Consider the following 23,738-nt stretch of genomic DNA (forward strand, 5'->3'; position numbering starts at 1 on the left):
ATAGGCAATTAACTAATGCAATAACTCAAAATGTAAGGTAATAATGATCACTACATCAGCATTACCCTAATAGCCAATATTTGCTTTTATTATGTGAAGATCTTATGCTAAAGGGCATACAGAATTCTCAAAACAATCCTATCAAGTAGGGTTCTCCCTTTTACAAAAGAGGAAATCAGAAACTCAAAGAGTTTCATCTTTTTTGAGATCACATAGCTCAGAAAGCAGGAAGGGTACAATCTGAATGCTGGCAGTGTGACTACAGAGTCTGCACCTGATACCATCCTGTTGACATGATGGTCTCATTATTTCCAAAGTGGCTCTGATCCCATCAGGTTCAATCCACATTTAAAAAAGGAAAATGGTAATAGTATAACACATCAGAAGGAATATTTGAATTACTAAGAAGATGAGCTGAACTGAGTAGTCCACAGAGACCTTAAAGCCTGCAAACCTGAGATATTTGCTACCTGGCCCTTTAAGGAAAAGTGAGCCAACCGTTGCTTTATTAGTTTTACAAGTAATTTGGGTCCAGAAAAGAACTTTATGAAAGTGAAGACTTCTCTCCCCTTCCATTCAAAAATATCCCTAGGTATTAAACTACTTTTCAAAATTTGAACAATTCTATTTGATTAGCTAAAAATAACTATTTTCCCCCTCCCACTAATACATAACTCTGTTCAATGTATTTATGGCCAGTTGAAAAATGTTAATTAATGGGTATCAGAAGGAAATACGTCTTTGCATTTGGATTATCTACCTTGCTTCAGTTCAGAAGTACCTTTTCTTACTTTACTACTTAAGACAATTTCTATCATTGATAATTTTAAGAGATGAACAAATCAGTCTATTACCGATAGTTACCAGCAATATTACAATTTCCACCAAATCCCTTTTGTTCTGAATTGTTACCTAAATACAGTATTATGTACACAGTATAGACTTATTTAACGTTTCTTACATGACAAAGAGCACAGTGTGCTTATGAAGGAATAAATAAGACTGCCTGTTTTGCTATCCCACTTCTCCTCACGCAGACCGTCCCTGCCTTTCTTCCTCTGATCCTCTACTTCCCAACGACTACACTCTAGTACTCAAGTGGGTTGGCTTCCTTGCTAAGAGTCTAACCTAGTACAGTTGCTAGTTAGCTGCTTAGGAAACTTAAGTTTACTGATTTGTGGTTACTTGATGATGCTGGTTGTGAGAATTTCATTTTGCCCAGGTTACAACAGTGTTTGTGACATGAGTCGTCCTAGAAACGGGAATCCTACTTAAGCAACACGGCTTCACTGTAGTTCACAACACCAAGCACACGTACCACTGTCACATTCTCATTCTCTTCAGTCGGTGCCAAATATCAAAGGCCAAGAGAAATCCATAGGTAATCAGATCAAAACACCTATTATATAAAATTTGGGGGCCTATTTGTTGGCATTAATGAAATTTATTTACTTCAATTAGCCTATCTTTTGCTGTGATAAATCAATTAATTTTGCTAAAAGCTCTGCTTTATCCTTGGTGGTCTGAAGACAGAAATAGAGTATTAAATAAAGAATATAAACCAAACTAAATACTGTTTTTCTTCTGACATCTGTTTTCATCATTTAGAGTATAATTATAGGAACTAAAATGGTTATGGAAGGCTTCATGAAGGGGACAAGAGAGCTAGGCTTTAAGGATAAGTTAAAATTAGAAGAGGGACGAGAGAGATTTCAGTTGCAAGGTACAACAGAAATAAAGCCACGAAAATAAGAATTAGAGTAACATGTAAAAAGGAGGAACTTAATTACTGCCTAATAATTCTATTTAAAACAATAATTGCACTTCTGTAAGATTTAGACTTTTAAATGGTCCTTCAAGTATTTCCTATAAATTAAAAATGTGTTTGTAACCTTCAGAATGACCATGTTGCTTACTTCTGTGAAATGTTTATGAGCGATCAGAAACATGGTAAAACAAAAGCACAGATAAATATAAGGTTTCATTTAATTTTCTCTAGAAGAGACAATCTCACTGAATCTAAAAAAGATTCACTAAGTGGTCCTGTCACCTGTCCATGTTATGATCAATATAAGGAAATCTGCTAATTTACAAATTATTCATTAAAACAGGCTTACCACTTCAATTTTCAATTTGCCTTCAGGTAGTTCTGAAGGTCTCCAGGTCTCAAGGATATTATTCAGTTCACACGGAGGTCTCTAATATTTTTTTTCCAGTGGTTACAAATTTCAAAATTTCCAATTAACTGAAAGCATTTACTGAAAAGTGTTCTCAATAGTTTTCCATGTTTTTAATTTATTGATAATACATAGCCGAACTTCTGTTCAACATGATGTACATACCTACCGTCTACAAGCTGAATGGATACAGATCCAGACAAAGTCAAAGAAGCTGATGTTTATGTTAGCTTAGGCAGCGTTATGCAGAAATACATGTCTTTTGCTTTTTTTTTTTTTTTTAGACTTTCTGAAGACCTCAATTACAACTTTTCAGAGTGCCTAAAAGTCCAGTGACCCCAAACTGGGAGCCAGAGGTAAGCAGGTCACAGTGTTAATCCATTCTGTTGGACTCAACTCAGAATCTGACGTGTGTGCTCTCAACTCCCTCACTTCCGCTTCCGTTGACTTCGCAGGTCCTAACTTCCTCTACCTACCCACACGCTCCACATGTCTTCTTCCATTAGAAAGGAAACTTTATTGTTTAGTTCTAGTTGTAGAAATGTTTTCAGTTTATTACTTAGAAAAAAATTGGGTTCACATTTACTTTTACATCTCTAGTATAAATCTGGCCAGAAATTTTGGTATAAACCAATCATTAAGCTAAGGTATGACTGCTTAATGTATTAAAATTGATTCAATACCACCTTCAATCTGGGACTCTCAGAAACCAGTCTGGACGTTCAGATTATGAGACTGACCCGCTGCCTACTGCGCTACAGAGGCACCTTCAGAAACCATTCTGAACCAATCAGAAAGTATCAACTAATCTCTGGATGTCATCCTGCCATGGTGATTACTGCTCAGATTTTCAAACTTAACGTTTCAGAATAATTTCACAAAGGCTACTGCGAAGAAAGTCTCTACTTCCACGCTCACATTCAACCATTAATTTGTAGATAAGTGTATTAAAGTCAGTTTATTTGCATCTTGTCTGAGTGGTTCATTATCTTCAAGTATTAAAGGTAAAAGTCAAGCCTTGAGACACATTAGGTGGCATATTAACAGAATTTAAAACCACTAGCTGAGGTGGAAATACTTTTCTGTATAGTAAATTTTTATATTAGCATTGGTTATAATTAATTTAGCCTGTATTGAAAGCAGCTTAATTAAAACTCTAGATTTAGTAATAATTGCTGTTTTTAATGGGCAAGATAATGCTCATACATTACAAAAAAGTTAAAAGAAAATAATATGTGAAGGTATTTACCTTCAAGCAAAGTACATTATGAGATAAAGCAATAAATTTGCTTTGGTGTCTATTGTATAAAATAAAATCTGTGAATATAATTAAATTCCCCCAATCCATTCTCTTGCTTCTTCTATATTGCAGAGCTCCTGATCATTTGTCAATTATTCATTCAGCACTTTAGCAGGATTTTAAGGAAATCATCTGAGTTAGACCCTGAAACATGTTTCTCATTCACCAGAGTGACCCTGGACCATCCCAGAGAACACCAGGGATGAAGACCTCGCCCACCCTCTATCTAGGCAAAAAGAAACCACACTGCCAATCCTGTAAGAGAGGTTCCTCTTCCCTTAGATCAGTGTCTCTCTGCATGTGAAATCTACCTGCATTTAGGGCCAAGCTTCGGTTCAAAATAAGCTGGGCATAATAGGCTGATTTCTACTCAAAAATTTCCCCCCAGTAGCATGAAGAGTCAAGGGTGTCCCTTTGGTTAAAATGCCAATGGAAGAGCTATCAAACGAGATCAACTTAAAAGGCAAATACACGTACACACATACACACACATTTTAAAATAAGTTTTCTCCAAAAGAAAGATCTAGTTAAAAGGCAAGAGAATAATTTTTTCAAACAGTAGAATTTAAACTTGGAATATCACATAAAAAGTTCAAGGATAAAGGACAAAGAGAAAGATGGAAGCCTACACATAGCAATTCTCTTCTTTTGGCTTTCGAAATAAACATAAAATTGTTTCCTTTCAATTTACAAAAACCATAATAACTTTCAGTATAAAAGCTACATACTACATATTTAATCTTAAAATGTTCACAGAACATTTTTTTCAAATATCTATTTACCTAAGTATTATTTTCTTAAGAAAAACTTGCAAGGAATCAGTTAACTTACCAATTCCAAAAGATGAAAACATGAAGACTAAGGAAATGTCAGGTTTATGGATGAATATAAATAGACCAATGAATATGTTATTTTAGTTAGCAATTCTCCTAAAACTTTCATGTGGATTTTAACACAAGTATTGAAATTAACATGCCCTAAATAACTTCATATACAACTGTTGACTATTAATGTAACAGAATCAATTTATTCCCTAATAACCCATTCCTATTCCTTTAATATTTCCCCTAAGAGTATGCCGTGAAACATCAGTCCCTAGAATATATTTCATGGAAAAAGGGTTCTGTTGCTAAATATATCTGGAAAACTCTGAACACTTTGACTTCTCCTGGGATTTACAACACAGAAATCCTAGGGAAAAGAAAAGCCTGTGTATTTTATTTACATCAGCTTTTCCCATACATATTTAACAAGACCCTTTGTTGAAGCCAATCCTTGAAACTAATATTTCACAACATATTTGAAGGCAACGGGCTTCTCCAATTACATTTTCAGAACTGTCACACAGTATCTTTTACTTTGTACCAAGATTTACACCTCTACTCAGATGCTTTTATATTTGCTCCTCAGATGATACCGTTACCAAACCTTTCAGGTAGGTACATACTTTTTTTTTTTTTAACTCTTTCAAGACTACCTATGTGAATTCTCCTTTATACTTACCTTTCTATAATGCTTGTCACTCTCAGATCCATGATCTGTTGCTCTAAATGCTGTTTCTCCAGGTGAACCTTAAAGATAAATAAGCAGTCCTTTAAATTCTCCAGTGATGTCACTGCCCAAATTCCAAATTTTGTCTAGTTAAAGGCAAATGGATTTTTATAACAAAACCACTTTTGTGAAAATTAAAAACTATTCTTACTATTCTTATTTTAAGAAACATATTGGTAACCTATGCAAAAAAACTTAAGTATTATAGGACATGTTTAACCTATTTTAAAAAATTCACTAAAAATTATAATTGAAAAAGACAATCTTTGATGAAGATTATTTTCCAGGTGAGTACTTACAGTTCAGCCATACATCACTGCCGTTCAGACCACATATAGTAATAAATTTAAAATGTCAAAGGTGACAGGACAGATGAGACAAACTAAAATTACTTTTCATTTCAATTATCAGAAACAATCAGATCAATTTGAAGAAAATATTTTGGTTAAACAAACTTTGTTTTTAATACTTTTAATCTTATAGATATTATTCAGGAATTTTAGTTTGTAAAATAATTATTTTATTATTATCACCTGTAAGATAAGGAATTTGCCCAAAAGAGTTCTGGAGTTTTAAAATTCAGCATAAGCAGCATAAATTTGGTCTGCAATTTTATTTGCAACTAGTTTATTAGAAGCATTTAAAAGGCATGTTAAGGTCAGCAAAAATATCTGTTTACACACCTAACAAGAGAAGTAGGTCAGAAGCTCCTATGACTTCACTAACCAATTTGTGACCTGTGAAAAATCAGCAAAAGGGGAAATAGAAATGTAAAATTTGACAGGAATAAGCAAACAAGCGTCTGAGATCTCAGAGTTCTATCCTGACAGGGTATGAATTGGGCAAATACGCCAGGATAAACCTTAGTAAATTCTACTCATTATGGTCCATCATAATTAAATTTGTTTTAAAATCACCAAATCAATTCTAACCAATTATGAAAAGCAAGCATATAGGAAGTCTCATCTACTTGTCAGGAACAAGAGTATTTTTTCCCCTAACTGACTAATGCCAAGTATGTTTAACCTCTTACAAATTTTCATTTTGTTGCACTGACCAAAATTTAAAACCACTGAGCAACAAAACTTTGTGTGTCTTTTTTTCTAAAACCTGTTTTCATTTGTACTAGACATTTTCATTTAAAAGGTAGGAATAAGCAAATGAATACATCTTAGTATTTTTCCTCTGGGCTTTCTGACATTTTATGTGAGATCAAACAGGTCCTTCCTTACCTGTGGTGAAAAAATCCTTCAGTAAACTGAGGCTTTCAACAATTTTATCAAAGTCAGGGGTCAATTTTGCAAGGTCATCTGAATTAGGAAGTGCTTTTCTAATTTTCTCTGGAGAAGACAAAAAAATTCTCAAAATAAGAATCTGACTATTAAAACATTGACAAAATAGAAATAATCATCATATATAAGTTTAAATTAAAATATCTTTGTTTTTCTCCCTACTACGACTACAACTATATCTGAAACAATATATTATTGTGACAATATTCCACAAGACATTAAATGTTCCTAAAAAGACTCACCAAATGTATGACTTAGATGGGTACTCTTGATTTATAAGTTAAATGCCATGAACTATCAGTACTGTATTAACAATGTTAATGCTGTATTGGAATCAGAAGTACTTTTAAGGAGAAAGTCAGAGTAAAGAGGCCAAGAATCAAAGAAAAAATTGAAAAACACCTCTTGTAACACTTGGCCCAAACTCAAAGACAGTAATGAAATAAAAAATAGAATTCCATTACTTTTTTCCATCCTTTCACAGACCCTAAGAAAATTCACACTTGTTACCATTGGAAATAACTGTCTAAGAGCCTATGGCAAGCTTTGGTTTTATCTTTGCTAGCTCTACTTATAAAACGGTCAGAGTACTTATTTTTGCTTATAAACCCTCAACAATTTTGTCAAAATTTGGTACAGCTGTACAGTCTCTTCTGAATTAGAATGCGCTTTTCTTTTTTCTGCAGAAGACCAAAACACATATATACTCTCAAAATAAGAGTATGTGTCAGTTCTTATTTTAAATGCTGTAACAGCATTCACCTGTTTAATCTTCAAGGCAGCCCTACAAAATGGTTATCATCAAACCCACTTTACAGCTGAGGAACGGGGGCACTGAGGTTAAGTAGATGGGCTTGCACCACAGCTGAGAAGCAGGTAGTCGGGCCTGAAGGCTGGCTAGTGCAGCTTCAGAACCCAAACCGCAGCCCCACACTGTGTGGTGCTGGCAAATAAATACATCAAGGTAAAAAGCTCTCCGCATGAATATCAGAAACATGTGGAAAGAACACTACAAATTCTGTCAATGCAGCAGGGTTTTATCTTTAAGAGCTCTGAGTAAGTCCATGTAGAGAGTAATTCTACCCCCATATACACCTAAGAAATTAAACAAGGTCTAAAAAAAAGACTGAGGAAAATAATTTCTTTCAAAAAAATTGTTTAAATCACAACTTACTGGCTATCAGAACTATCAAATATACTTTTTTCTAATCTACCTGTTATAGAAAAAAGGAGAACAGTCCCGATTATGGGAAGCAATTACTAAGGACTCTAGCAGGCTTTGAGGGACTTGGCTACAAGAAGTAGAAGTCATCAATGTATCCAATAAAAAATAACTAGTGAGGTGGGTTATGGTGCATCTATTCTGGCTAACAACACAGAACACTGAAAGTGGTGTCTAGAAAGGCTGCTTTGGCTAACAAATGTGTTGGGTCACAAAGAAGCCAAAGTGTATGTTCACTACAGCCATATAACTTTTAAAAAAGAAACTAAAATATTAACCACATACACAGACTAGGTACAATTAAAAGAAAATGTCTATTAGGATAGCAGTAGCTATGTGAAAGTGAGGGACGAAGGGGTTATTTTTTTCCTACCATTTTTTCTTTGATATTCTACTACTTTTATCATTAATATAAAACTGTTACACAGCGAACTCATGAGTGAAGCAACTATTTCAATACCACTATTTCTCTTGATATGACAAAAAAAATGTATTTTAGCATTGATGATACAAACCTAAATCGATGTACTCATCAATCTCCCACACGATGTCAGGCACAATCCACTTATAGTCACTAAGGTCAGGTATCAGATCTTTCCACTGATCAAAAGTCTAAAGGAAAAGAAAATATGACAATCAAATGTTCTGTCATACAAAAAATAAAGGAAAACTACCTTAGTTTATCTAATTAAAATATGCTAATCTACAAAGAGTGTATATCGTGTTCAAAATTTTTAGAAACAAAATAGCCTCAGTTCCTCTAAAAACAAATTAGTAGGCAAGCTTATGAAACATGTAAATGTCCCTTTACTAAATATGGAAAATGTAAAAATTCAAAATTTATGCTTATTTCAAACAGGTTTCATGATGTCGCTAAGCAAGACTGTGGAGCAGAAGAAAGGCAAACCAGGGGCCAGGACCCCTCGCCTCTGCTCCCACTGCTGCCAAAAAGTGGTTGTTAGCGCAGCACCCGCTTTCCTGTCTGCGCTACCACATGGCAAGCTGGAAATCAAACCCAGGTGACCCCACCCCGAGCCAGTGCTCCTCCCGCTAGGCCATTCTCACCTCCTGTAAGTACAACCAAGATTCAAAGAGCAGTTTCCTATTAGCAACATGAAACTAATTTAGCATGTGGCAGAGGTACAGAATAAATTTTAAATACCTAATTATATTCTATTGCGCTAAAGAAAAATGATTTGAGTTATAAAACCTTCAAAGAATCACACTAAAGTAACTGGAAAAGCAGTGGAAAGTTACGCTCACCTTTTTGGCTGTATAGCCACCGCCAACAGCAGATCCTAGTATGAGATATCGCAGTTTCAGGAGCCTTGCAGCTAATCTTGCTGGCCAAAAATGCCTGCGAGGCTGGTAGCCATATTTCATCGGAGAAAGCTTCAATTTACGTAACGGAAGGTTAGCTAAAGAGGAGAACTGATGAAATGATGTCCTGAACTGGGGTCTTTGAAGCTTCAGGGTAGGATGGTGTGAATGATAAATACTTCGTGAAACCAGATGCAGTTTTTGTAGTGGTAAGCTTCCTTTGATTCCAGAGCTATGTTTCACTAAGGATTGGCAGACCTCACTGAAAAAAAGATGAGAATGGGACAAAGATCAGCCTCGGTAACAATGCAAAGGAAATGACATAGAAAGAGCAGTATGCACAAGAAAACACGTGCACGGGCACATGGGACCAAGCACACTACATCACACCATAGCTCACACTAACTGTTCCGTGCCAGCAGTGCTGTGGCATATGCTACCTCATTTAATCCTGCTAAAAATTCTATGATGCAAGTATTAGTATTACCTCCATTCTACCAATGAGGAAAAGATGGCACACGCGCATGCGCACGCACGCACACCTGCACACGAAGAACTTGTTTAAATGCACACTGATACAAAGATTCAAACCAAGGCCGTGGAACTCCAGAGCCTGCCCTCTCATTTACTATTTGTGTGCTACAATCCCACTCCAAGGAGCTGAAACTGAAAAGAAATAAGGTGGAGACTTATTTTATTAACTGCTATTAACCGTCAATAGAAGCGAAAACAAAATGAACGCAAACCTGCTTTCAAAAACAAAAACGCCAGCAGCTTAAGACAGCTCTTCTTTGGCCTCTCCTCTATGTCCCATGATCCTGAGACAACCCAGGGATGGAAATTAAGGAAAAGTCGTTAACATGTAAAGAACCTGGCTACAAGTTTCTGAGTACAGGAAGATTAATTAAACAGTAATGAAAGAAGATATTAAAGGCAACATCCTACAGACTGAACGTTTGTGTCCCCCCAAAATTTGTATGTGGAAGCCTAATCCCCAGCATGAAGTATTTGGAAGCGAGGCCACTGGGAGATAATTTGGTTTGTTTGTGGTCATGGACGTGGTGCCCACCATGTGTTGGGATTGGTGCCTTTATAAGGAGATAAAGAGCATGAATCTCTGTCATGTGAGGGCACAGAAAAAAGATGTCCCATCTATGAACCAGGAAGTGATTCCTCACCAGACACCAAATACGCCTGCACTTTGATCTTGGAGCTCACAGCCTCCAGAACTGTGAGAAATAAATGTCTGCTGTTGAAGCTGCCCGCTGTTTGTAATTTGGGGAGAAATAAGGCGATTGTGTATCAGCTGCACAGATATAAGAGAAGACACTAAAGTGAGGTGGCAGCACTAAGAACGGAAAGGGAAAGGTAGATACCAGAATGATGGACTAGACCCAGAAGACAAGGCAAAGAGTAAATAGTAATCCCGAGGTTTTAGCTGGGAGACTAAGATTATCACTTACAGATATAAAACAATCAGAGCCAAACCAACTGGGAGAATAGCCCATGGTTCCATAACATTTGGCTCAAACTTCTTTCAAAACTCTATCCTTACAGCCACTTAGATAAACTTTGTTTCCAGTTCCAGTTTCACTGCTTACTTGTGTGCAATCAAGGGCAGATTATGAATTTACCAAAGCCTGTTTTTTTTAATCTGTTAAAATGGGATTACATCTACATCAGAGTTATTGTTGATAATTACTAATTCAAGTATCTTCTTCTCTGACCATAATCCCTTTCACTAAAACCGCCTTTGGCCCTATAGGAACAACCAAGTCATGGATACTTCTATCTTCTCCCTAACCTATTAGTCTCCACCTTATTTATTTACCTACTTAGCCACCTTATAAACTGCCTTAAAGGCTCTTTTGCAAATACCCTAGACTCCCTTGCCCCCTGACTCTTTGTTACACTTGTTTGGGAATGCACAAACCCTACATGAACCTTATTATCAGTTTAAGCCTGCACCAAGGGAATGAAGCACTACTGAAGAAAATCATACCCAACTGGACAGACATCTCAGCAAGGCCCTAAAAAAAGCTTGGCCATCTTACTCGATCAATTCATTCTCCTGCTCCCCGCCCGCCTCTACCCTCCCACATCTCCCCATGCTTCCTCTGACTCTTGGGAGAAAATGGAAAGCCATCAGAGGGAGACACCCACCCATCTCCCCACAAGCCCTGTAAGATTACAGTAAGTTCTCTTCCTCCTTTTAAAGGCAAATCCTTGTTTCCTCCAAACTCCTCCTGCCTCTTCAGTAATCAGTGGTCAAGTCTCTGTCGGTTTAAAGGAGAGAAAGACAAATGGCAGTTCCCTGCTCTATAGCTACTCTATTAAAAAGGCAAACCAACCTGATTTCCATTGGTCTCACTACAGTAAAACGGCGCTCACTGAGTGCCTGAAGGCTTCCAGTGGGCATTTGTTTTTTCGATTCTCATTTTCTTTCTCAGCAATATCTGACAGTGTTGGCACCCTTCCGTGTTGGAACGCCCCCAATCCCAGCAGTCTCTAGCTTTACTCCTACTCACTGGCCACTCCTCAGGCATCTCCTCCCCAGCTACCTTTTAAATGTCGGGAGTTCATTGGGCTGAGATATAAAGTCACTTGTCTTCTCAGTCTACTCGCGCTTCCCAGGCAACGTTATCCACACCCATTTCCTCAACTGCCTCTACGTAGCCATGTTTCACAAAACTTAAATGTCTAATACAAATAGTTACACTCCAGATCCTTGTGTCCAACTGCCTACTAAACAACACCCCTTAGATATCAAAAAAGTACCACAAATTCAAAATGTTCAAATCCATGATATCTCCCCTCCCTCCCCCCCAAGCCCTATTTCAGGAAACAGCATAAGCACCTATCCAGTCGCATAAGCCACAAACTTGGGCTTATTCTTGATACCTTTCTAATCCTCTACTTCTGTTAATTCCACTTCTAACACACATCTCCAACCTTCCAATCGCCCATCTCCACTGCTGCCGTTCCTTACCTGGGCTTGCCACAACAGTGTGGACTGAGGTGTTCTCCACAGCACAACCAGGGCACTCTTCTGAAATGTCAACCTGATCACTGTCACTCACCTGCATAAATCTCCTCAAAGTCTCCTTTGCATTTAGAATAAAAATCCAAACTCCAGGTCTACAAAGCCCTGTCTCTCTCCCTCTGACCTCTGAGCTCTACCCAGATCAGTTTTCACCTAGCTCCTCGAGTGTGTCATAATCCTTCCAGTCTCGGGGCCCTGATACCCACAGTGCTTGGGGAAACTCTGCTACCTACTACCTCCCAGTACTGTTGTTAGCTCTGGTCACACATGGTTTCCCCTCAGCGTTCCCTCCTCTCCTGGCATCTATATTCTAACTCGGGTTCCCCTGCTACAGATCTCAGTTCCCTGTACTTTTCTTCGGTGAACATAAAATCTGTATCACATAATACGTAATTATTGGATTAATATTTGACTACCAATAAACTACAATCTCCATAAGGCCAGGGAGGGGTCATGTCTGCTTGGCTTACCACTCTATCTCTGAAGCCTAGCCCAATGCTTCACAAGCAGTAGACACTTAATAAACCTGCTGAATTAACATATGTTATTGGGAGAGCAAAACCAAACCAAAACAAAAGGTGAAAGAACCTAGCAATGACCACAGAGTAAGTGCTCAAGAAATGTCATTTCAACACTAACTGCTCTAACCTCTACTAATATGTCAGCGAGTAGTCCTTTATCCCTCAAAAGTTCCTTGCTTTATTAAAGAAAGGAGTTAATATAAATATATATCCAAATAGATAAACTCTACACCCAAGCAGTCATATTGCTGAGATGTTTTGGCTTTTCATTATTTTCTTCCTCTTTTATTTCTAAAGGTCTAAAATTCCTGTTTCCACAATGGTGGCAACAATGGCTGTGGGTGACACCAAGAAAAAAGAGTATTTGGTTGTCCAAATCAGGAACCACATGTAAAATTGTTCTTCAATTTAGTCCCCTGGAAAAGATAATTGACTCAAAACAAAATCCTAGTACTTGGAAAGGTATCCTCAAGAATTATTTCCAGAGCTTTCAATTCATGATGGTGCTCTAAAAGCTCAATGCCCAGACAGGAGGGATTCTCTTCCACACCAGGGTCCTCTTGAGATATAGGTAAGAGAGTAAAAACAGGAGAAGAAATAGAGATTTACTGAAGCACCATCTGGGGAAAGGCTGGGTCACCCTCTACCCCATTCCAGTGCTGGTGAATGTTAATAGGAACACTCGCCCCAAGGATGAACAATTGGGCAGGGAAGAGCTAAAGCTCCTGGGGGGAGAGGGAGAGGTGGCAGCGGTGGGGGAGGGGGTCTTTCCAGATTAAGCCCTAACGACACTGGCATCTGTAATGAGATCTGATTGCCTGCCCACTCTCTAAAAGCCCGAAAATGAAACCTGCTAGTTGATATGTCCTATACCTAAAACACCAAATCAGCCTTCTCATTCAGGGGTAACCCACACATGGCAGGTCAATCATTAGTCCTTCGTGTTTAAATATGATTAGATAACCACATTCTTACAGAAAACTAGCTCTTAAAATGATGACCAACATAAACAACATCATGAATCCTGGAAAAGGCGGAGATGTTAAATTCTAATTAATGTTCTCAGGAGGCTTATTCCAGATATAAAATAAAAGCAGACTGTTGCTAAAAATAGTAATTGAAGAACACAAAGTTAACTGAATTAAATGTATCTTTAAGAGATTAATAAATGTTTGGGTACCTGGGTGGCTCAGTCGGTAAAGGGTCCAACTGTGTTGACAGTGCAGAGCCTGCTTGGGATATTCTCTCGCTCTCTCTGCCCCTCCCCTGCCTATGGGCTTGTATTTTCTCTCTCTCTCAAAATAATAAACTTAAAAAAATAGTTTAATAAATGTTAAAAAGGAATTCATGGAAATTAAAGCTGTAATAGCCAATTTAAAAAAAAAGGAATAGCAACACCAGAAAATATATTAAAGAAATTCTTGGGAACTTAGAACATAAAGAAAAAAAGGTGGTAACCATGAGAAAGAAGTTAAGTGACTCAGAGAAGTGGTATCCAAAGTGGGGATGTATGTGGAATGCGTTCCACAGGATGCACAAAACGACTCACTGGGATTCACGAAGAAAGTACCAAAGCTCCTAGATACAGTATTTTTTGTATCTCATCCTTCAAGACTGTGTTAGGGGAGAATTATAATGAAAGTAATTAATTAGTAAAAAGATATATATAATTTAAAATAAGTGTGTATTTATGCCTACTCTGTTTTTTTAAACAGATGATGAGGACAGCTTGTATTTTGCAAATCATAGACTTACAGTATCAATCTAAGAAGACCAATTCATCTAATAGAAGTCTAAAAAGAAAAAGAACAGGAAAAATGAAAGGAAGAAAATAAAGAAATGAGAAAAACTTCCCAGAACTGAAGAAAGCATCTTTTTAACAAAGGCCCACTGAGTACCAAGCCAGATTTGGGGTGGAAGTTGTGGGGGCAGGGGTCATGCATGGACAAAACCTTGAGAAATTAAAGATAAAAACAAGACCCTGGAAGCTTCAATGAAGAGAAAAACAGGATACCTACAAACACACAGAAAACAGATTTTCCAGAGAGTCTGTATTCATTAACAAGGGATGCTAGAAAAAAATGCAACAATGCCTTTACAGTTCTGAAGGAAAAGTATTTTAAATATGGACTTCTACAGTTGGCCAAACTCAATGTGATGCAAAATAAGCTCCCTTGCTACCCCCAAAATCATCTATTTTTTCTCCCCTACCATCTCTTTTAACCTCTATACCATTTCCTAATACAAAATTCTTTTTTCAACAAGTTTACACAAATATTTATTGCACCTCAATAAATGGTGGTCAATGATCTTAGATGTCCGTGGGTATGTATTTAGATATGCAGGTCAAAAAAATGTTTGTTCCCATCTGTTTAAGAATGGGACTTGAGGGGCACCTGGGTGGCTCAGTCAGTCAAGTGTCTGACTTTGGCTCAGGTCATGATTTCATAGTTGTGAGTTCGAGCCCCTTATTGGGCCCTGTGCTGGCAGCTCGGAGCCTGGAGCCTGCTTCTGATTCTGTGTCTCCCTGTCTCTCTGCCCCTCCCCAGCTTGCACTCTGTCTCTCCCTCTCAAAAATAAATAAACATAAAAAAAATTTTTTAATAGGAATTTAAATGTATTCCTTCATAACAAGTATTCTTCTTTGCAGAAGAAATACAGCAAAAGACAAATTTCAGAGCCAAGGCTTCTAACTTTTCACATCTCAACTTCTACAGGAAAGCTAAACTGCACACGATCAATATAAGACACTTTTAAGCCAGGATTCTCTGGAGTCCATAGTAACTTTAGAAATTTAGGCCAACAGCATCCACCTGAATTAACACATATATCAGTTATTAATCAGTTGTTAAGATCAATTTTTAAAGTTTTCCTACATATCTTACTTATTCCAATGAAGTGTGCTACCTTTGGCAAAGTCTTCTCTTTATTTAAATAAAATTAGCTACGTTTCTCCAGGAAATAGTGAAGACTAGAAATAAAAAAAAGGAGTAAATAACTTACTGCAGCATCAAGGGCTATGGATTTACTCAGAAACTCCAATTCCATTAAATCAGAAATAATTATTCAATTATTCTAATTGACTGTAACTGTTGTATGTCATCTATTTCTAAATATAGACAAATTAACCTTCCTAAAACAAAGGGATTCCGTTCGTTATAAACACTATAAATTACCTATACCATTTAAACAACGTTCTGAAAAAAAGGCAAGGCAGGTGTTCAGAGGCTACTTTAGGAAAACCAAGTTTTTCCAACCTTAATTGATGCATATTACTTCTTAGAGAAAGCTTGCAACCACGAGTTAAGCCTGAAAGTATCTAAGGATATTAGAACACAAATACATGTCAAGATAAAGTCCAATTTAAATCTCACTAAAATGCCTAAGGTGACGCACAGAAATGAAAAATCTCCTCTATGATTTTCTACTTAAGATTAAACCAGGCCAGGGCAAAAATAAGTGCGATTAGAAAGCAGGTGCTATCTTCATCACTTCGCATCAAAGCAAGTCTTCCTCCCTAAACACTGAAAAGCTGCTATTAGGAGGAGGTTATCTCTAATCACCATCTCTGACACCATTTGCGTCACTGTTTCAGATGACTCCAAAGCAAGTCTATTCAGAGGACTAAAGCAAGAGGCAGAGTCGTCTTTACCCTGGCAGAAGAATGAGACTACCTGCAGGAGCAACGCACATCCGGCGTGGAGGTAGAAGAAAAAGTTAAGAGACGGCGAGGGTGACCCAAGAATAGAACCAGAGGCTGGGGAGGGAGAGGCAGACACAAGACGCAACCAGAGACAGATTAACAGCGAGGACAGAAAGGTGAAAGACGGCAGGGACAGAAGGACAACAGAGACAGGCCAAGATAGAAAGGAGCCCAGAATCTTTGAGTGGCACAGAAATAGGCACAAGGGCCGGTACTGCAGCAGGCACCTCAGGTTAGCCCAGTCCGGGTTCCTGGAACTACAGTACCTCAACAATACCTCGGGATCCTCCAACCGCCCTCCGCCTGACCTGAGAGTTATGTGCACATTAGTGCACATTAGTAGTGATGGGATAACCCGGTTTTCCGGGGGCCCCAAAATAACGGGGCCAGGTCGGAGCCCGCACTTACCAGGCCACGGCGGCCCGGCGTAGTCGCCACATCCCGCCCGCGAGGTCACACAGGCGCCGAGAGGGCCACGCGGGAGCCCGGGTGTCAGCCCCAGTCCGGCCGCTGCTCCAGGAATGACCCAGAAAGAGGCCCTCGGCAACAAGGGCACAGAGCAGCTACTGCGGCCCTCCCGATGGCGCTTTGACTTCCGGGAGAGCCCGCCCGGCACCCGTACTCAGTCCGTCAGGAAAATAGGCACCCTCCCGCCCTTTCTAGGAGGGCAGCACAAACGGTCCGTAGAGGACCGGTGCCTGTGCTGAGAACCTCCGGAGGGGACAGCCACATTCTGCCTCCCACTACCTCGTCCCTTCTTCTTTGTTTCCGGGTTGGAATGATGCAATTGAGTTTCCCAGGTCAAAGATTTGGCGAGGTGAGGGGTTGAGAGTGGGGCAGGGACTGGCAGGGTGCCGGGCGAGGAAACCGGATTGATAAAAGTCTCACGGGGTGCTTTCCAATTTAAGAAAATGTAGGTATTTAGGGACGTTGGAGGAGCCTAGCGGAGTAGAAAATGAATACAGTAATAGTGTAATAGAATAATAAAAACCAGCAGTTGCCCCACTCTTTTGTCCGGTGTCTTTGTTTACAAAGCACTTTCAGAACAACCTTGGGAGGCAAGAAGAGTAACGGACTGGTTAAGTGCTTTAGAGCCCCTGAGGGTAAGATCTGAGAAGGGTTCCGATCAGTTAGACCAGCTGTGGGTTTGGAATAGGCTTGTGCAGTTTATAAAAGCATCAAAAACGATTTTGTTTGTTTACCCTTTAACTGGCCTTCGTCTGGCCTTTAACTCATTTATTGAAATGGCTTGTATTAAGGCCTCCAACAATTTCTGTCAGTGGACCCTGGACCTCTCAGCATTCAGCTCAGAAGATTGGGTGCTCAGCACTCTCCTTAGTTGGCTTCCCTCTTTTGGTTTTCAGGACATAACATTCTCTTTTTCTGCTCCCATTCTCCTTTGCTGGTTCCTCTCCCCAAGACTCAGTGTAGGAGAATTCCAGAATTCAGAGATTCTAGGCCCCTTTCCTTTTCTCTTCATTTTCTCCCTAAGTAATCTGAATCAATTCTAGGACTCTAAATATGTTTTCCCCCTTACAACTCCTGTCATTTTATGAGGAAACTGGGGCCCCTAAAAGGAATGTGGTCTATGAAAGGTAATGAAGTCAATTAGTGGCAAAACCAGGACTAAAGTCACAGGGGTCTGTGGCCTCTCTTCATTTCAAGGGCACCACCACCCCCATGTGAAAAATTCCCTTTGCCTTACTCATCAGAATCCTGTCAGTATCCATCCATTCACAACAAAGCCAATTATTAGACGCAGCCATTAGCAGTAAACTTCCCAAAAGGGGGACTCCAGGATTTTCTTTATTATATTTACTGTGGTAACTGTTTTAATGACTGAACTTGCTATACTGACCAACGCAAACTGTAATTTTTTTCCAGAGTTGCAGAGCTGTGCAAAAATTCCTGTTACTGTTACTTCTCAGTTGTTTTACAAAAAAATAAGAGAAACCAAACAGTGGTACCCTCTTTCATGTATGGGTTACCTTTACATTTGACAAGTCCTTTTTTCTTCAGTTCTACTTCTAGACACTTATCCCACTGAATCAGTCCCACACATGCAAAGACATAGGTGTGATGTTTATTTTTGCATTGCATGAAATAACGAAAGATTGGGATCAACATTGTCAAAAGATAAACTGAGGCATATTAAAAATTGTAGGAGTTTATTTGATCAAAAATTGGTTTGAATGAAGCAGTGCTAAGCCAGAAGTGGTTAGGAATGCTGCATCAACAGGAGTCATTGGCTATGAGGAAGAAAGGGAAGCAAAGCAAGGAAATTATTTGATTGGCTATAGCTTATGTGGCTGCCTTACTTGGGAAAGCCTCGTGGGCTGTGTACACTTTCTTAACCTTAATGCATTTATAGGCTTAGGTTTTGGATTGCTTAGTAGGCTACCAAGGCATTAGAACCAAGTTGGTCTGTATTCAGCCCATTCTCAACATAATCCCAGCAGGTACATATTATAGAAATTAACAAAATATTCAAAAATTTATAAATGCAAAATGCCTAGAACGCCCAAAACAAGGAGCAAAACTAGAGTATTTACAACTATCCAACTTCAAGGCTTAATATTATAATCAAGACAGTACAGTATTAGGATAAGAACAAATAGATCAAGGGATCAAAATAGAGGGTTCAGAGATAGATCTCCATTTGTGCAAATTGTTTTTTGACAGAATCTCCAAAGCAATTCAATAAAGATGGAAGTCTTTTCAATAAATGATGCTAGAATAATTGGGTGTGTATGTGGAAAAGAGTATACCTTATACATGCTATACATAAAATTTAATATAAATTTATATCATATACAAAAATTAGTATACATACACAAAAATTGTATAAGCTGGGATATATCCCTAAATGTAAAAATAAAAAGCTATAAAGCTTTTGAAGAAAATATAGAATATCTTTGCAACTAGGGAGTAGACAAAGATTTCTTAAGCCACAGAAAGTAATCCACAAAATAATAAAATTGATAAATTGGACTTCATCAAACTAAAATACTTTTGCTCATGAAAGAACACCACTGATATAATTTAATAGATAAGCATTACATTGGGAGAAAATATTTTTAAAATATATATCTGATAAAGCATACATATCCAGAATATATAAGAAATTCTTACAACTCAGTCATAAGATAAACAACTTGCAATCATTTGAATGTTTGTATCGTGCCTCTGCCCCTACCAAATGCATATATTGAAATCCGAATGTCCATAAGGTGTTGGAATTAGCAACCTTTGGGAGGCTTTAAATTATGAGTGGAGCCCTCATAAATGAGATTAGTGTCTTATAAAAGAGACTCCATATGGCTTTCTAGCTTTTCCACCATGTGAAGTTCCAGCAAAAAGCCATTTATGAACCAGAAAGGAAGTTCTCACTGACCGGAACAAGACCATGCTGGCGCCTTGATCTTGGACTTCCCAGCCTCCAGAACTGTGAGAAATTTCTGTTCTTTATAAATTACCCAGTTTATGGTATTTTGTTATAGCAGTGCAAATGGATTAAGACACAACCCAGTTAAAAATTTAAACAAACACTACACAAAGAAATATATATATCTTGGGAGATATATATACATATGCATATATATTCAAAGAACACGTATAGTGCTCAATGTTACTAGTCATCAAGGAAATGAAAATTAAAAACCACAGTGAGATACCACCGTATCTTCACTAAAAGTGCTCAAACTAAACAGACTGACACTACCAAATTTGGTGAGGATGTGAGTCAACCAGAACTCTCAAGCCCTGCAGATGGAAATATAAGATGGTATGACCACTTTGGAAAAATATTTGGCAGTTTCTTACAGAGTTAAACATATACCTCCCCTTTGGTCTAGCAATTCCAGGCTTAAAATTTATCTAAGAAATAAAACATAGGTACACAAAAATGGTTGTATAAAAATGCTCATAGCAGCTTTGTTCACAATAGCCAAGAACTAGAACCAAACCAAGTATGCATCAACAAAAAATGGATAAACAAATTTATGCACGGAAATACTACTCAACACCAAACAGGGAAGAGCTATTGGACTTTTAACAACATGAATGAGTCTAACAGACATGCTGAAATCAAAAGAGGATGTTCCATTTATGGGAAAATGGATATTGGAAGTGGGAAGGCAACATTGGGGCACTTTATAGGAAGATAGAGGTGGATGTTCATGTGCTGAGGGTCTGAGTTACTTAGATGTTTCTGTTTATCCTAATGTACATCTGGGGCACCTGGCTGGCTCAGTCAGTTGAGCATCCGCCTTCGGCTTAGGTCATGATCTCATAGTTTGGGAGTCCAAATCCCACATCAGGCTGGCTGCTGTCAGTGCAAAGCCTACTTCAGATCCTCTGTCCCCCATCTGTCTTCCCTCCGTCCACTTGCACACGTGTACACTCTCTCTCTCTCTCTCAAAAATAAACATTTAAAAAAGGTACAGCTATGATTTGTGCATTCCAAATTTCATATATGTGTGCATGCATTTTATATACATCTATAAGCTGATTGGCTGGGGAGGGTTGAAGTGGGTGGAGAATAGATGGGACAAGAGTGACCAAATATGGATAATTATGGGAGCCCGTGGTGGGTCCATGAGGGCTCCTCACACTTGTCTGTTCACCTTGTATGTACTAGAAACTTTTCCTCAAGATAGCTGTAAAATGCATCACATTCTTCCTGTAAAAACTGATGCAGGAAGGAAAATAAAATACATTTTATTTTCTTGTCTTCTGGGTGTGAGAGGGAGGAGCAGAGGATGAGTGAGGATAGAAGGCACGCTGTGTGCTGTGTAGAGTTGATTCCAGCTGTATGCGTTTCCTGTTGCTGCTGTAATAAACTACCCCTATCTTCCTGTTCTAGAGACCATAAATAAGAAATGATTTCACTGAGCTAAAAGCAAAATGTCCACAGTGCTGCTTCCTTTTGGGGAGCTCTCAGGAAGAAGCTGGGTTTGTTGGTTGGTTGGTTTGCCTTTTCCAGCTTTTGGAGGCTGTCCATGTTCCTTGGCTTCTGGCTCGTTTCCATCTTCAAAGCTAGCAATAGCTGGTTAAGTCTTGGAACATCATATCCCTTTGACACTGACACTCCTACCTCCCTCTTCCACATTTAGGGACACTTAGGGTTTCATTGGGCCCATCCAGATAATCTTCCTATTTTATTTTTTTTTTAAGTTTATTTATTTATTTATTTTTGAGAGACACAGAGACAACGTGAATGAGCGAGGGGCAGAGAGAAGAGACAGAGAATCCCAAGCAGGCTCCACGCTGTCAGCTCAGAGTCCAGAGCGGGACTTGAGCCCACAAAACTGTGAGATCAGGACCTGACCAAAACCAAGAGCTGGACACTTAACTGACTGAGCCACCCCATTGCCCCTAATCTTCCTGTTTTAAAGTCAACTGGGTAGCAACCTTAATTCCATCTGAATTCTTAATCCTCCTTTGCTATAGTCATGGGTTCCAGGGATTACGATGTGGACTTCTTTGTGGGAGACATTCTGCCTACCTCACAGCTCCATTTAAATTCTTTTGACTAATCTCTCTCTGATACTGAGTGTGTGTGTGTGTGTGTGTGTGTGTGTGTGTGTGTGTGTGTTTATGTTGTGAGTGTGAAGTATCACGTTTAGGCAGCTCAGCCACATCAGAAATAGCCATAGCTGTGCTATTGTGCTTCTAATCTTTGTTCTTCATATTCACCATTTTCTTCATTTTAATGACTTTTATACCTTTGTCCTTTCTAAAAAGAAATCTCAAGTCTGCATGACATGTCATGAATTTAATTTTCTGCAGTGGCATTTTTGCCCTGTAAGTAGTTTCTAAAGTTACTTCTATGTGATAAGTCTTGAAATGTTTCCTTTAACTTACCTTTACTGCTTTTTGTGCCTATATCTTAGAGGTCAAGATTTGTCATCATGTTAAAGATGCGAAGTTACTGGCCAGAATTTTTTCTTGTCCCTATAGTGAATAAACTCCTAGGTAATGAATTCATGGATGTGATCTTCCTCTGGATCTTTCTATTATAATGACAACTGTGATGACCCCATTTAATGTGCTAGACACTAGGCTACAATTTGCATATAATATAGCCTTCCATTTTTTCATGGGCTTCATCTTTTTTTTCCTTACCTGTTCTTCTTTTATGTAGCAAAGGAAGTATTGAATAATGACTACAATCTTGAATTCTGCTGTGTAGATTTTATACTTAGTGGTTATTCTTCTGTGAATCTGGCTTGAGGTTTTTGTCATGTTTTTGTTGAGTTTTCACAAGTATTTTAGTAATTAGACCAAAAAAAACTGCACCAAGGACTACTAAAATACCTTATTGGCTGAGAAAATATGTCTCTATTATAGATACTCAAACTGAAGACTTGCTTCAGCCCTACACACTACTGAGGTGAGGTAAAGTTTTAAATCGAATTTATGTTGTTTTTCCAGGCTTCACTTTTCCTTCCACCATTGAAAAAGTAGGCAGTTTTTGTAATTTGCTTGCACCAGCGATGTTAGCAGGAAGGTATTGTGGGGGAATTCAAAGGCTCTTTTTGCTGAAAGTTTTCTATGAAGGCTTAAGCCTGTATTGGAATTTTACTAGGAGCCCGGGAGAAGAGAGAGGCCTTCGAGAAGCAAAAGTTGGAGGGTGGAGATTCCTAGAGGCCAGAAAGAGGAGAATGTTCTTCCCTAACTACTCTTCCTGTACTTGGAAGAGATCAAGACCTCTGAGGGCTCACAGCCCCCCCCCAAAAAAGATTTCACCTAAGCACGATCAGAAACAGCTGATCGGGGCGCCTTGGGTGGCCCAATCTGTGAGTCCGGTTAGTGGGTTCAAGCCCCACATCAGGCTCTGTGCTGACAGCTGGCTCAGAGCCTGGAGCCTGCTTCAGATTCTGTATCTCCCTCTCTCTCTCTGACCCTCTCCTGCTCATGCTGTCCTCTCTGTTTCTCAAAAATAAATAAAAAACATTAAATAAAATAAACAGCTGATCCATCAGATTCAGAAGGATCATGAAGATTAGGAATCTGGGGGCACTCCAGAGGTTACCTGTGATCATTAATTAGAATAAGAACTATTTTCTGTGCATATGGTTATCAATGACCAGTATCTCCATGTTGGAAATATTATATGATAGTGTGCTGCGTATCTCTTTCCAACCCTGCATTCACTGACATCTTGTTGGCAGCTTGAAATTAGTTATTGTGATGGTATTTACACTATAGATGTCAGCAAGCACTACCAATCAGAGCTTTGTTTGTTATTTTGTTGATTGTTTAATCTTAAGAAAGTTATGGACGAACAGTAATACTTAGGGTTAAAATGAAAAGTATATTGTGTCTGTGGCTATTTCATTGTGAAGAGCACAGAAAACTGAGGAAATATTCTTCCAGTATTTAAAACCTTTTAACTGGTTCAGTAAAGAAGTCATCACGTTAGCATGAATTATTTAAGTGCTCACATATGCCTTTGTTGTTTCATTTTCCTCTTACTTATTAATGTATAGGCAAATAGCAACCAATATTCACATCAGATTTAAACTCCTAGGTCAATGATGTGAGCAACTTCTTTGCTGAATAGATAGCAATCAAAATAAGCATGTATTCCTAGTCAAATGTATAA

General features: G+C 38.5%; 1 protein-coding gene across 6 annotated transcripts in view; it reads right to left on the reverse strand.

Annotated features, from left to right (window-relative positions):
* OPA1 (OPA1 mitochondrial dynamin like GTPase) overlaps nucleotides 1-16,735 on the reverse strand; it is an 86,934-nt gene extending 70,199 nt beyond the window's left edge. For 4 of the 6 annotated variants that reach the window (XM_029939622.1, XM_029939623.1, XM_029939620.1 and 1 more), the window contains exons 1-6: nucleotides 16,538-16,735; nucleotides 8,806-9,124; nucleotides 8,058-8,154; nucleotides 6,261-6,368; nucleotides 5,712-5,765; nucleotides 4,981-5,048 (exon numbers count right to left, since the gene is read on the reverse strand). In XM_029939622.1, coding sequence (XP_029795482.1) covers nucleotides 4,981-5,048; nucleotides 5,712-5,765; nucleotides 6,261-6,368; nucleotides 8,058-8,154; nucleotides 8,806-9,124; nucleotides 16,538-16,569 — 678 coding nt within the window. In that variant the 5' untranslated portion in view covers nucleotides 16,570-16,735. The remainder of the gene's footprint in view (nucleotides 1-4,980; nucleotides 5,049-5,711; nucleotides 5,766-6,260; nucleotides 6,369-8,057; nucleotides 8,155-8,805; nucleotides 9,125-16,537) is intronic. The other 2 variants (XM_029939625.1, XM_029939621.1) reach the window with 1 other exon arrangement.
* Between the last annotated feature and the right edge of the window lie 7,003 nt (nucleotides 16,736-23,738).

This window comes from Suricata suricatta, chromosome 5 (genome assembly GCF_006229205.1).
Source record: "Suricata suricatta isolate VVHF042 chromosome 5, meerkat_22Aug2017_6uvM2_HiC, whole genome shotgun sequence".
NCBI lineage: Eukaryota > Metazoa > Chordata > Mammalia > Carnivora > Herpestidae > Suricata > Suricata suricatta.